The sequence below is a fragment of the Plasmodium coatneyi genome, chromosome 12 (assembly GCF_001680005.1).
Source record: "Plasmodium coatneyi strain Hackeri chromosome 12, complete sequence".
NCBI classification, from domain to species: Eukaryota; Apicomplexa; class Aconoidasida; order Haemosporida; family Plasmodiidae; genus Plasmodium; species Plasmodium coatneyi.
The window spans coordinates 1,646,907-1,660,402 of record NC_033567.1 but is presented as its reverse complement, the minus strand read 5'-3'; the positions used below and the strand labels follow the sequence as shown (position 1 = coordinate 1,660,402).

Here is a 13,496-nt window from a genome sequence, read left to right as displayed (position 1 = left end):
CCATCGCCGAAGGAAAAAAGTTAATAAATGAACGGAGGTACGCTTTATTTTTGCCGTTAAAAAGGTTAGTTTTGTAAAATAAAAAATTTGGGCCCTATTCTTTTTAACGTTTTAGTAAAATTCAGCTATGTTTTTATGGGGAAAAGTGTATAGCAAGGAAAATTAAGAATAAGTAAATTACTTTTATTTGTGAGGCTTTTTTTTCTTTTTCTTATTCATTTCTTTTACGCCCTTCTTCCAACGTATGATGGATTTATTCACCTCGAAATTGGTAAAATAATGTAGTAGGAAAATAGATGGTGTAGTGCGTTGTACCATTGTTGCTGCTTTTGTGTACGTGCCGCCTGTACTTTTGTATAGAGTAACGATCTGTAGATTCTGCCTTTTCTCGTGTAAAATTGTTAGGAAGCAAAGAATAAGGGCTTCTCAGGTATTATATTATTCCCCCTCATTGGGAAAAGGGTTTTACTTATTTTCCTTTACATATATTTAAAGAACACATTTTATATTTTTTTGGGGCACACCTACGTTTTTGTCGTTTGGTACGAACGGCCCATCGCCCCCATTGTTTTTATGACTTAGACGAAGAGGAACTAATAAAGACTGGTGATACATTCCATCTAAACTCATTTAGCTCAGCACGAACTATTATCCGCACGCTGCAGGAATGTGTGACGCATATACTATGAGACGCATTTCATTTTTTTTTTCGATTTAGTAATTTTTCTTATCACCTCCATTTGTACACATATAGGGAGAAGAGGGTTACGGCATTTGGCTAAATTGTTTATGCATCGTAATTGATTTCTTCTCCAGGTGTGTATTTTTTTTTCCTGTTCTCTATTCGTTCTGACAAAATAGTTTCGTAAAACGGAGATCATCAGATGAACCGCTTATGTGGCCCCTTGTTCGATTGCCCTATATATAATTTCCCCTTTGAGGAAATTCAGACCATGCGCTGTCCGTTGAACTCCTACTGTGCGAAGATCGAACGGGGAGAGTCTATTTTAAACCTTTCATATATACATGAACAGCGGCAAGATACTTATCCAATAAATTTGCATTTTCTTTTTAGTGCAAAAATGGCATGTCAGGTGGCTGCAAAATTTTGCCACAATTGTGGGCACTGTCGTTGAGCAGTTCCATTGGGAATTATTTTAATTCGTCCTAATACCTACACATTCGAGGCTTCCACTTTGCGGCCCAACATCGTAATCTTAAAAAAAGGGGCTCATTACAGGAATGGGTATTTGTGCATACTTAAGTACTAGCATATACGTACGCACAAACACTGACGCGTGTGGCCATTTCGAGGACACTGAACATTTTCAATGGAATAATGGACTCGAATCCACCCCCCACTTGCCCAAATTAGGAATAATAATTCATTCGCGTAACCATTTGCCATTTTTTTGAATTGAAGAGAGAAAAAAAAAAAAAAGAAAAAAAAAGAAATTGTTCTTTCGTATCATCTTTGTTACGTCCACCCTTCGTTATAGGAAAAATTAAATTAATTTATTGGCCCCCCTTTAACATGGGTAAAGAAGCACAGAACGTACTACAGAAAGAGCACCAATTATATATTACATAAACTCATTCCTCATCATATGGCACATATTTTATGCGTGAAGGAAAGGGCAAAGAGGCGCAATTATAATTTATTCGTACGTGGATAAAAAAATCACTGAATTTTTTGCCCCCTAGTGCTAAACTCATATGTACGTAAAGGTACGCTGCAAAGGTACATATATATATGCGCCATTGGTGACTGCATTGACCAAATGACCAATTATTATGTGCCTTATTTATGCCCCTGCTGTTATAACGTACGGCATTTGTAAAATGTATAAATAACTCTGCCAGCGCAAAAACATACAATTAATATTTAGCCCCCCTCAGAAAAAGCCCTGCCAAAAAAAAAAAAAAACGTTTCAATGTTTATGCAATTTTTTTATGTATGTCATATATAAGTACAGCATAAAAAAAAAAAGGCCTATAAAATTTATTTTTTAAATTGCATGTTAGGGCATTTTTTATTTATTTTTTTTAATTTGAAAAAAAAAGAAAAGGAAGAAAGATATATTTACATATAAAATATATACGCAATAATAATACGTATGTACGAAATGCATATATTTGGAATTCTTATTGCGGAATACATACCGCGAAATGAATACTATATTTGGGCCCATATTTACTAGTGCGCATACGTCAAAAAAAAAAATTTTAGAGAAGAAAATAATTCCGAAATTGAAAAAAAATTAAAAAAAAAAAAATCAAATTTAAAAAAAAAAAAAAAAATTTTAAATAAAAAAAGTATAACAATATTTACTACATTTTGTGATTATACGTTAAAAGAGTAAAAAGAAAAAAATTAACAAAAGAACATATATTTATGCCATTTATTTATACATATAAGTGCGCTTTTTTTGTTTTGAAAACAAAAAAAATAAAATACAAACATACAATTTTTACATATCTTTAAAACTTTGCATTTTATTTATTTTTTCTTTTTTTTGTATGCATATGAGAAAGGCCATGTAATGTATTTTTTCTAGGGCGGAGCGCCTTTGCATATTGTGAAAATACGCGATATATATTTTTATGTACATATATATATGGCTCCTTTTTCATATAATATATATGTTATATAACACTTTGTATGATTGTATATTCAAATATATGTGCTCTGGGTACATGTACAAGTACACGCGCGTGTCCATATATACCTTGTACGTACCGGCATTATATATATATGCACCTTTGTACTGCATGTATAAGCTTGTATACATACGTACACTGTGACGCAAGTAAATACTTGTACTTATATACAAGTAAATATACGTGTATTAATAAACGGTGCCTTTAACGAGGCAGAAAACAAATTAGAACATTTTGACCATCTCCGTTCAATTCACTGCGGGAAGGCGGAGCGAAAGATGTTTACGTGAATTTAAAAAAGTGCAACAAAATTAAAAAAGCTGTATGAGTTCGTAGTATGCATATAGGAGCGTTTGCCTACCTGCGTACGATTACATTTATGAGTAAACGGATGGTGTATATAACATACGCTTACGTTCGCTCATACATATTTCGGTACATTCACTAATATATGTACTTGTATGAATGTACCCAATACCCCCCTACAGTTTTTACGTACATATATTTTACCCTCTTATATTGCGTGTGCGCATTATATACCATCTTATAATAACTCGAAATTATTTTCATTTTTCGCCGATAGAAGATCATATATGTGTGATAAGCACTGATATCGGCAAAAAATGAAATGTACAAGTGTTATTATAACCTGTTATATACATTTTAACTGCGCATGAAAAAAATAAACGTTAAGAACGATATCTACACAGCATCACAGAGCGTAAATAATTCAACTCACATATATATAACGTGTTGCACGGACACTGGTTGGCAGCGTGTAACAGTAGTGGCGAAGCACGTCTGGCGGAAGAAGCAAACACAACGCAGTGTGGTAGCATAGCAAAAAAAAAAATCTATCCCAATTCATGCTATACACTTTACACTCCGGAAACAATGATATTAAATCTGCATACAAAGCAAATAAGGTAAAACGACAAACGTGAATAATAATAGTGAAATTAGCTATAACGAAATCCTGAAGGTGGGAAGCATTTCTGAATGTGAAAATTATAGCGCTTCTGAACATATGTCATAATAATGCTACCTCTGGCATAATTAAACGGAGTACCTTAGTGACAGTGGCATTCTCGATCGAACTTTAGCGGTATCTGTAGTAGAATAGTTGACACGTTCATATGGTGAGATGAGTATGTATATATCATGTCACTATTTGGACGCGTACTTATTCTATTGTAGCAACGCAAATAGCAAAAGCAAAGTAGCAATCAATTGCAAATTGCTGAGCAAAAAAAGGGAGGAAAGAGAAGAAGCCAGTCGCTAAATGACAAGTCAGCAGCAGAGGAAAGCAGCAGACATAGCACATATAGTGGTGTAGCAAGTGGAATAAAAAGATGAATATAAATAATGACGAAATGAGTAATGCATCGAATGATAACAATATTGATAGTAATAATATAGACAGCATTAGCAACATTAGCAACAGCCACCTTGGCCATGTTGGAAGTGCTGACAATATTAACAATGCTATCATAAGCGCGAACCATTTTAACAGTGAAAATAATCTAGTCGATTCGGAGAATGAAAATAGTAATGATCATATAGGGCTGAAAAATGTGCATATCAATAATAAAAATATGAATAACTACAGATCCCTTTCTAATGAAAACACAATTGACGATAATGGAAATGATATGAATTTCCTCAATGATGATGATAATGATAATTTAAATGAGAGCAATGAAAACAACCACAGTGGGAATATTGACTCAGTGAATAATGACAATGCCGAACCCAGCGGCATTCATAATAACGCAGCCGATGAACAGAATGACAGCAACGATACAGGCATAAACCTCACCATGGAAGATGCCCAATTGGATAATGATAAAACGAGTGAACCAAATGGGAATTATAAAAATGCCTTCTTCAAAAATGTAGACGACGTGAGGAGCTTCGAAAGAGGAATTCTTTACCTAACGGATGAAGAATTCAAATACATATCAAATACAGTTAACTTGTTGGGTTTTCGATTTTTTGAAATCCCATCAGAAAAGAGCAGGAGCGAAAAGAGAAACACGTACAGCGCCATATCGAAGAGACATTTGAATGAAATTAAGAATCTACGTTGCTCCTTGTCGAACAATATATACGATGCGGGTAAGAGAAAGTCGAAGAAGTCCTTTGATCCATACTATTCGAAGGATGAAACTAGTAGCACAACTACCAAGGATAATAATGACACGCAAAGGGAAATTACCCGGAGAAGAGGAGCGGCATACAACAATTACGAGGATGATAATAGGAGCTCCCTAAACGATGATGATAACAAGTACGGTAATATGAGTAATAATCACGTTAGCAATGGCACGGCTGCTTTAGATTCATCTGCATACAGAGGAGGCCAGACGTATAACAACAAAGTGGGCAGCAGCAAAGGTTCGGGAGTTAACACCAAAATGAGTGAAAACGATAAAATGGCACAAGGGAGGAATAATAACAGTATGGTCAAAAAGGGTTCTGTCGCTAAAGGCGAAATGGATAGCGGTAGTGTGAATAAAAATGCCTATGGAGCATTTACCAGTGTTGGAAAGGGAAAATCGTCCAAATCGGTTGGAAGTAGTAGTAGTAAAAATAATGCAGCCATGCATAACAGTAATTATAAGCACGGAGCGGCAGGTTCAGGAACCACCATCGAAGGAGGAAAGGAAGCGCTAAAAAAGAGGCAACGAAGTAGCAACAATAGTATACTGGAAGATGACACGGTTGACGAATATGAACAACACAAAAGAACGTACAAAAAAAGAATCTACAAAGGTGGTAACCCTTGGAAAAATTGGTGCTTCAAAATATTACACAAATTAAAGAAGAAAGAAATATGTTGCTGGTTCTTAAAACCAGTAAACCCAGAACTGGATGGAATACCAAATTATTTTAATGTTATTAAAAACCCCATGGATTTTGAGACGATAGAAAATAAGCTCCTAACGAACAAGTACAATAACCCATTTGAATGGCAACAAGATGTACGACAAATATTTTTTAATGCCTTCACCTATCATAAGGTGAAAAACTGCGTTTGGAATGATGCCTACAAGTTAGCCAAGGAGTTCGATAAGTTAGTCAAACAACACACAGAAATGAAAAATATCCTCAACGAATCTACGAAGGGGTCCAATTCTGTGTATCTAGATATGAACAAATATAATAAAATTTTGGAAGAGAAATATGAGTACGATGAAAATCTTCATCACAGTAGTAGTAGTAGCTACAGTGCAAGTTCCAGTGAGGAAATAAGCTCCGATGAGTACCGCAGTAACAAAAGGTACAATAGGAATAACAGTGCTACTAATGCCAACACAGTTAGGAAGAAAAACATGATGATGATGCATGGAGGAGGGGCAACAGGGAACCATGCAGACTATCACAACATGGACCCGTCGAATCACATGTACGGAGTGCCAAATCGAAAGGGATCCGCCGCGGCAGGGGACAACCGATTTAACAAAATGAATAAGCAAATGTCCAGCATGTCATCAAAAAATGCAAGAGACAAATTTGTAAATAACAAAAAGGATAACTGCTACGGTGTAGGAAATAACAACAGTAGTAGTGGTAATATCCACATGAATAGCAATAATAATAGTATAGAATTTGAACCGCCCAGCATGGGAACGATACCCGAACCACCAGGCATCCAAAAAATTGGAGCAAATGATAAAGGGTTAAATAATTATCAAGTGAATTTACTTTTTAAGAATTTAAGAAGATTAGCACCAAACCAAAGAAGGGCAGCATTAGAAATTATACAAGATGATTTAGGCATACTGGCGGAGAATCACATGTTCGATAGATTTTTTACATTTGACACGGATTTGTTGTCCATTGAAAAGCAGAAAAGAATATTTCTTTACATTAACCATATGGGTAGAATAAATTTGGAGCAGTATAAAGCTTCTCTCATTCCACCAGATCAAAGGGGTGCTTGTACTATGCCCAAGGGAAAAATGCCTATGAAAAATATGAACAACAAGAATTACCTCAAAAGCAGCAACAGTCTAGGTAACAACAGTAACAATAGTAATAATCTCCATTTTGATAAGAGGAGAACAAATAGGTATTTATCCTCGTCTTCCAATTCGTCCGATTCTTCTTCGTCCAACTCGTCGGATTCTTCAACCTATTCTACGTCCAGTGAGGACAGCGCATCAGAGGATAGCGACTCCGATATGGACTCTGATTCGTATAACAGGAAAAAAGTAAAGAGGCAGTTATCTTCTAACGAACGGAAAAAAGAAGTAATGACAAACAAATATTTCGACAACAAGAGAAAATCGCTACCGCAGTACAAACCGATTGATGAGAATAAGAAAAATTTACATCTAAGGGATGACGTTATGGGAAGGCATGCTGATTTTTTAGCCTCCATGGATGGACCAAAGAACGGCAAGAAGGATCCCAAGAGTTCTGGCTCTGCTTGGCCCGAATGGAAGGGGCAGGTTATTCAACAGGCCATCTTGACGCAACACAAGTCCAGTGTGCCCCTAAACAAGAAGGAATTGATAGCGGAAGGTTACGACGCGAAAATTTAACCGCGTTTATTTGCTAATTGGGGAGAATTCGCGCCACATATAAGCATTAGAATTTTCCTGAATGGAGGGGGCGCAAGGGTCGTCAGAAAAATATAAGTTCGCCAAACTGGGCAAAAGTCGCACTTGTTATTATATATATATGCCACACCCTCCCACCAGTGCGAGATGCACCACATACCACTTAGCAAAGGTTTTTATGCGTGCAAATTTATACGACGTTGTAGTAGCGTCATGTATACATAACAACCTGAGCGGGTTATCCCCGATTTGCACAAAATATGATAAAGCGGTATAGACTCCCACTGCATAATCGAAATGGGGATTGTAAGGAAGGTTGCTAAGAATCAAGCCAGTAGTGTATTATAACGTTGTATGAAGAGGAACACATGATTCGTAAAAACCCACTGATGGCCACTAAAGGAAGGATCCGAGCATGCCAAGGCCATTTTTTTTTTTTTTTTTTTTCCATACCCCAATATGATGCACCATCTGCATATATTTGAGGTTGAAGGGAGTTACCGATTTGGAGAAAGAAGCGCACCAGCTTATCTAGCCAATTTTTTTTTTTTTTTTCCCCATAAAAATCAAGTCACGTCAGCGATTGAGGAGCGGGTGTTCCGATGATAAATGATGTCTGTGCAATTATTTCCATGCCGAAGTAGTGCACAAAAAATTGTTTCCCACAAAAAGGTTGTAATAGCATATTGTTGAAATGTTAGCTTATCTGTACCCCTGTACAAAATAGTATAGAACGAAGAACCAATTTGTTTGGTGAATGTTTAGTAGAAAACGAAGAGGCAACATTACTCAAGTTATTTTTTCAGTTCAAATGTTTTTCTTGTTTAATTGTATGTACAATGTATATGTCTTGTGTATATATATGCAATGCATCAGTGCTGCGTATATATGCCCAGTTGTGCTGCAACAACTTTGGTGAAAATATGCACGCGTGTCCAACTGTTTTGCGTTCGCACGTATCACTTGCATGGGTCTACGCGGAATTGAACACAGAAGAGAAGAGGACAGTGCACATGGAGGGAAATTACTTTTTTCTCCGTTTTTATCAAGGGAAAGGAGCAGCAAAGAGGAGTAAGGAGTGCAAGGAAGCAAGTCTTTTTTGCATCCCTTGTAAGTTTATGTAAATATATTTTTTTTGACAAAATATGGAGAATGTGTATGCAAGTTCAGGAAGAAACACATATCAGTTGACGAAACGGAAGAAGCTTATTTTGTCAGTGCGTGGATATATACCTATATATATGTATGTGTAGACATGTGTGTACATGTACACATATAAGCGCACCATTCTATGCAGTTATTTTTTTTTTTTGGAGGCAATTTTTTTGTGCCAATAATTTCACCTCTATGTTATTCATTTTTCCATGTTTAATTCAACAATTTTGTACATTTCTACGGTTCGTAAAAGTGAGGAATTTAACCTTCCCACTTTTTCCTGCCCATTTTTACCTCATTTTTTTTTTTTTTTTAAGTAACAGTATTATATGCATAGAGTAAGAATGCGCAAACGGATTGTATTCTTACCTGTGTACATATATTACCAGCATATGCACTTATAGTTAATACATTTTACGTTGTTTTATCTTTTGTCCTTTCTCTCCTTATAAAAAAAAAAAAAAAGAGAGAAAGAAAATTAGCGAACAAAAGCAACTCACATACAAGGTATTAAATAAATATAAAATGTTGAGGAGAAAAGAAAAAGCGCCATTCCTTCGCAGATATACGCTTTTCATATGGCAAACCCGTTTGACGGAAAAAAGGGGTCAAGATGTTGACTCCTCCCTGATCATCCTCGGCGTATCCACTTTAAAGTATCACCAGGATGAAATAAATACATATATATATTGCAGCCAAATCCCCCCATGCAATGTCTAGAACATTGTGCCGCTTTACCCTTTTGATGCAACAAAGAGGGGGTTACAAAAAGGGGGACGTAAAATATTAACCCTGTTATACAGTATAGTTTGGTAACATAGAAAAGTTACATTTTCCTGGTGAACAAAAAAAAAAAAGAAAAAAATATGCTTTCGCTAGGATAAGCAACAAACGTGTTTATATAAGCACATTTTTTAGTATACCTAAATATGGCGTACACAAAAAATGAACCATAAACGATGTGACAAAATAGGAAGCAGCTCTGGTTATTTTATCTTAGGAAAAAATGTGCATATAAAAAAAAGAAGATAAATAAGCACACGTGTCATTGTATGCATAAAGATGCGCAAAAATACGCTAGGTTAAAATGGATGTACTAATTTGTATTTACAGTTTAGACTTATCATTTTGTAGTAGGGAAAAAATGCATTGATGTTCCCTTCCATGAATGTTACTATGTCTTTTCCCGGGTTTCCCCCCCTCACCTGTGCTACTTGGTTTTCTCCATCTTTTCCTTCACATAATTTGCATGCGATTTTACACTTTCCTTGGAAAAATTTTCCTGCACCAACTCTTTCATATTTCTGATTGCTTTGGCTGGGTCCAGGCCTTTCGGGCAGCAAAGGGTACAATTCATGATACCATGGCACCTGTACAACTTCATTGTGTCATTAACTTCCATTAGACGTTCTTTTGTATATTCGTCCCTACTGTCGACAATCCATCGATAGGCTTGCATTAGCGTGGCAGGGCCTAAATAATATTCCGGGTTCCACCAATAAGAAGGACACGAAGTGGAACAAGATGCACACATAATGCATTCATATAAGCCATCTAATTTTTTCCTATCCTCAATAGATTGGTAAAATTCTTTCTGCCCTTTTTCTTTTTTCGTTTTTCTCTTCAACCAAGGATCAATAGATTTATATTGATTATAAAAATTTGTTAAATCTGGAACTAGGTCTTTTATAATGTATAAATTGGGCAGAGGGTGAATTTCGGTGACTTCCTTTTTGTCTTTATTTACTTCAGTTAAACATGCTAACCCGTTTTTTCCATTTATGTTCATGGCACAGCTGCCACAGATACCTTCACGACAACTCCTCCTGAAGGATAACGTAGAATCTATTTCATCTTTTATCTTAATCAGGACATCCAAAACCATGGGTCCACAGTTATCTATATCTACTTCAAATGTTTCCATTTGGGGTCTTTTATTATTCTGTGGGTTGTAACGAAATATGGAAAATTTCTTCAGTTCATTTTGTTGTATGGTATTTCCAGCACGGTCAGACTTTTCTTTTACAGATTCGTCTTTCCCTGTGGTTGGGTTCATGGTTGTGTTTTGTGCGGTTGACATGAATCGTTCCTTGTTTAGGAATGTCCACAGTTTGTAGTTGTGCGGGTCTGCTGCTCGCTTGGGGGCGCTCCTCCCCACAGCTACAATGGTTCCCATTGCTCGCGTCATGCGTGTCATCCTTGGCATGTTCGCCACACGAGCCACCGTCGCCATTTTCATTTTCCTTTCCTTTTTTCACTTAAACAGGATGAAGCACAAACGTGCGATGGGGTGGGTGGCCTCATAAATGCAAACGCGCAAACACAAACATACATGTGTCAATTTGAAAAAATGCTACTCTTCTGGTCAACGTTATTTGCGCATACTTATCTACGTATGTTTTCCCTCATAATGGGGAAAAAAAAAAAAAAAAAACGTTGCACAGGGGGGAGAAAGGCATTCCAGTTACGCGCCTGACACGATTATCACTCAACTTGCTTACATTTAAAGAAAAAAAATGACATACGGAATGGCCATTAAAAGTGGCAGACTAAAAAACGCTTGAGCAAAATAAGGTGAATATGGAGTGGTAAAGAAAAGGGCTAACAAAACGAAAGCGGAAAAATAAATGAATGAGCAAATGGGACATAAACTAAACAGCTGTGTGCTGCATGACACATGAAAAGGCGTTTTTTATTTTTGCAATTCTTTTCCCGCGCGAATGGTTATACACGAATACACATCACAGAATTAACAGCTTCAAAAACGAGTGAGCTGCTAAACGTGGAAATAAATTTAAGCTGAGTTTGCCACTTGGTTAAAATGTTTCCGATTTGCGCGCAAATGGTTTCACATTTCACATTTCATCTTTTTTTTTTTTTTTTTTATTTTTGCAAATTGTTTTTTTTTTTTATAAACTTCTTCCCTATGCTGTTCGTGGCTGCCTTTTTCACGTTGCAGGAAAAAAAAAATATATGCATGTAATGCGTGCTACGTGCAAATAATTAATCATACAGACAAAGTGGCGCTTTGCAGAATTGCGCCTTTTTTACGCATCCGAATGATCACTTAGCAAAAATGACATTGAACATACAACCGTGATGTGTTTTGTTCCACCTTTTAATAAACCCACACAGCAGGTTAAAGAAATTGGTGAATTGCTTTGCGGGCTTTAAAATGGTTTTGTTAAACATATCATGTTGGGGAGGGAATGAGTTCCCATTTTGCCATGCTTTGTACCTTTTTATCTCGAAATGTACGTGCAACAAGTGTGTGTTACAGGGAAAGCGTGGGAAATGTAAAACCCGTTGCAGTCAAATGGAGTACACCTTCACCGTTTAATTTATTTTTCCTTTATGAAAAAAATAGGTAAACTAATTTTACGTAACCGTGTTAATCTTTCTCAGAAGAATTAAAAAAAAGGTATGGATAAAAGTAGAAAAAAATTGTGCGTAAAACAACGTATAATGTAATACTAAAAATTGGTAAACACCCCTACAGAAGGTAGCATTCGTGGGCATGAAAATATATATATGCGGTTGGTCATTCTTTTCGCTGTGCCAATGGTGTTAAAGTAATGTAAGAAATGTACCAACCACAACATTGGGAGTAATTCAAATGTAGACATGTTCAGGTCATGCGGGGGGTCCCAATTTACATATGGCGAATATGTGCTAAAATGGAAACGTATTTATTTGTATTTCCCCGCAAAAAATGCAAGTGGCCTGACCCGCCGCAAGGTACACTACTATTTTCCCCATCGTGCCAACATAAGAAAGTATTTTTCCGTTGTGAACTGTTTAACCCCTGCGAGAGGCAGCCTATTTTCCCGTAGTTCTGCCACAATATATATTATACCTTGATATGACTGAGTAAAGATACGTCAGCAGTGCATCATTTGGGAAGTGGTATGCCGATATGAATACATGTATAGTTATATAGATAAGCATATGGAATATAACTGCATGATATTACATATGCTATGGATATATTATATACTGATGCATTTTTGCCCCTTTTTCGGCAATATTTGAATAACCGGGGGTGCTTAAAAAAGCTGCCCCCCTTGGAAGTACTTTTTTTACCTGTCGGAGTTAATATAAAGTATTTTTTTTACCCCTTCCCCAAAATGTACCGTCACGCATATAATAATACAAAATTCATATCGTGATGATGTACATTTTTTTTTGCACAACACGGGCGTGATTTCTTCTTGCCGTACTACATAGTATAATTTAGGTAATCCCCATTTTCTGTGCATACTTCCTTTATAGCCCCGAATTATTCTTCACAATTGCCGCGGATTCTTGACCTCGTCGCGAACACCCTACTTGCAGGTGCAAAAAGGGAAAATAAAAAAAGTTGCAGTATATATACTTGCGTATGCATACCTCTAGCGCAAAGTGCAAATATTATCCCCACATGACCGTTGCGTATATATGTGACAGTGATACGTTATGCAGCTAAAAAAAAAAAAAGAAGGCGAGATTCTGCTTTCGCTTCTTCTATATGAATGAACGCCCCCAGGTTACTTGTGCGGGACTGCGCCCCATAAATGGTCGCTATATATGTGATAGGTGCCCCTGTTTTCAAGTCATGTACCATACCGTACGTGCTGCATAGAGTATACATAATAATGTTACATTTTTAAGCCTAGCAAAAAAGTCACTTGAAAAAAATGCTTCACGTGAAACGGGAAGTATAATATATAAATATACATTGGATATGCATTCCATAACGTACGACGAAGTGGTTAAAAAAAATATATATATATATATCCGTGCCACATTGGTTACATTTTTACAATTCATATGTTTTTCCATTATATTTCCACTTTCGTTAAAATTGTGAATTCACGCTTTTTATTTTTATTTATTTATTTTTTTCAATTTAACGAGTAAGCACAGTTTATATATGCCAAAACATCATTTCCACGAGTACATATATATTTATGTACCCTTTTTCATATGCATATTTTATGTACATTTTATTACGGTGACCATTATGCCAAGTTACGAGCTGTATTAGAGAATGAAAAAAAAAAAAAAAAAAAAACATAAAAACAGGGAAGCATAAAAATAAATCTATTGTATTTTCCCCAATATGTACCTTCA

At 36.1% G+C, this 13,496-nt stretch overlaps 2 protein-coding genes across 2 annotated transcripts; one reads left to right on the top strand and one right to left on the bottom strand.

Annotated features, from left to right (window-relative positions):
- Nucleotides 1-4,013: 4,013 nt before the first annotated feature.
- PCOAH_00040350 (Bromodomain protein) lies at nucleotides 4,014-7,211 on the top strand (the record flags this gene model as incomplete). The annotated part of the gene is made up of 1 exon (XM_020060823.1): nucleotides 4,014-7,211. The coding sequence occupies one exon, from the start codon at nucleotides 4,014-4,016 to the stop codon at nucleotides 7,209-7,211; it is 3,198 nt and encodes a 1,065-aa protein (XP_019916335.1).
- A 2,383-nt stretch (nucleotides 7,212-9,594) lies between these two features.
- On the bottom strand, nucleotides 9,595-10,560 carry PCOAH_00040340 (Succinate dehydrogenase [ubiquinone] iron-sulfur subunit; the record flags this gene model as incomplete). The annotated part of the gene is made up of 1 exon (XM_020060822.1): nucleotides 9,595-10,560. The coding sequence occupies one exon, from the start codon at nucleotides 10,558-10,560 to the stop codon at nucleotides 9,595-9,597; it is 966 nt and encodes a 321-aa protein (XP_019916624.1).
- Nucleotides 10,561-13,496: the final 2,936 nt, after the last annotated feature.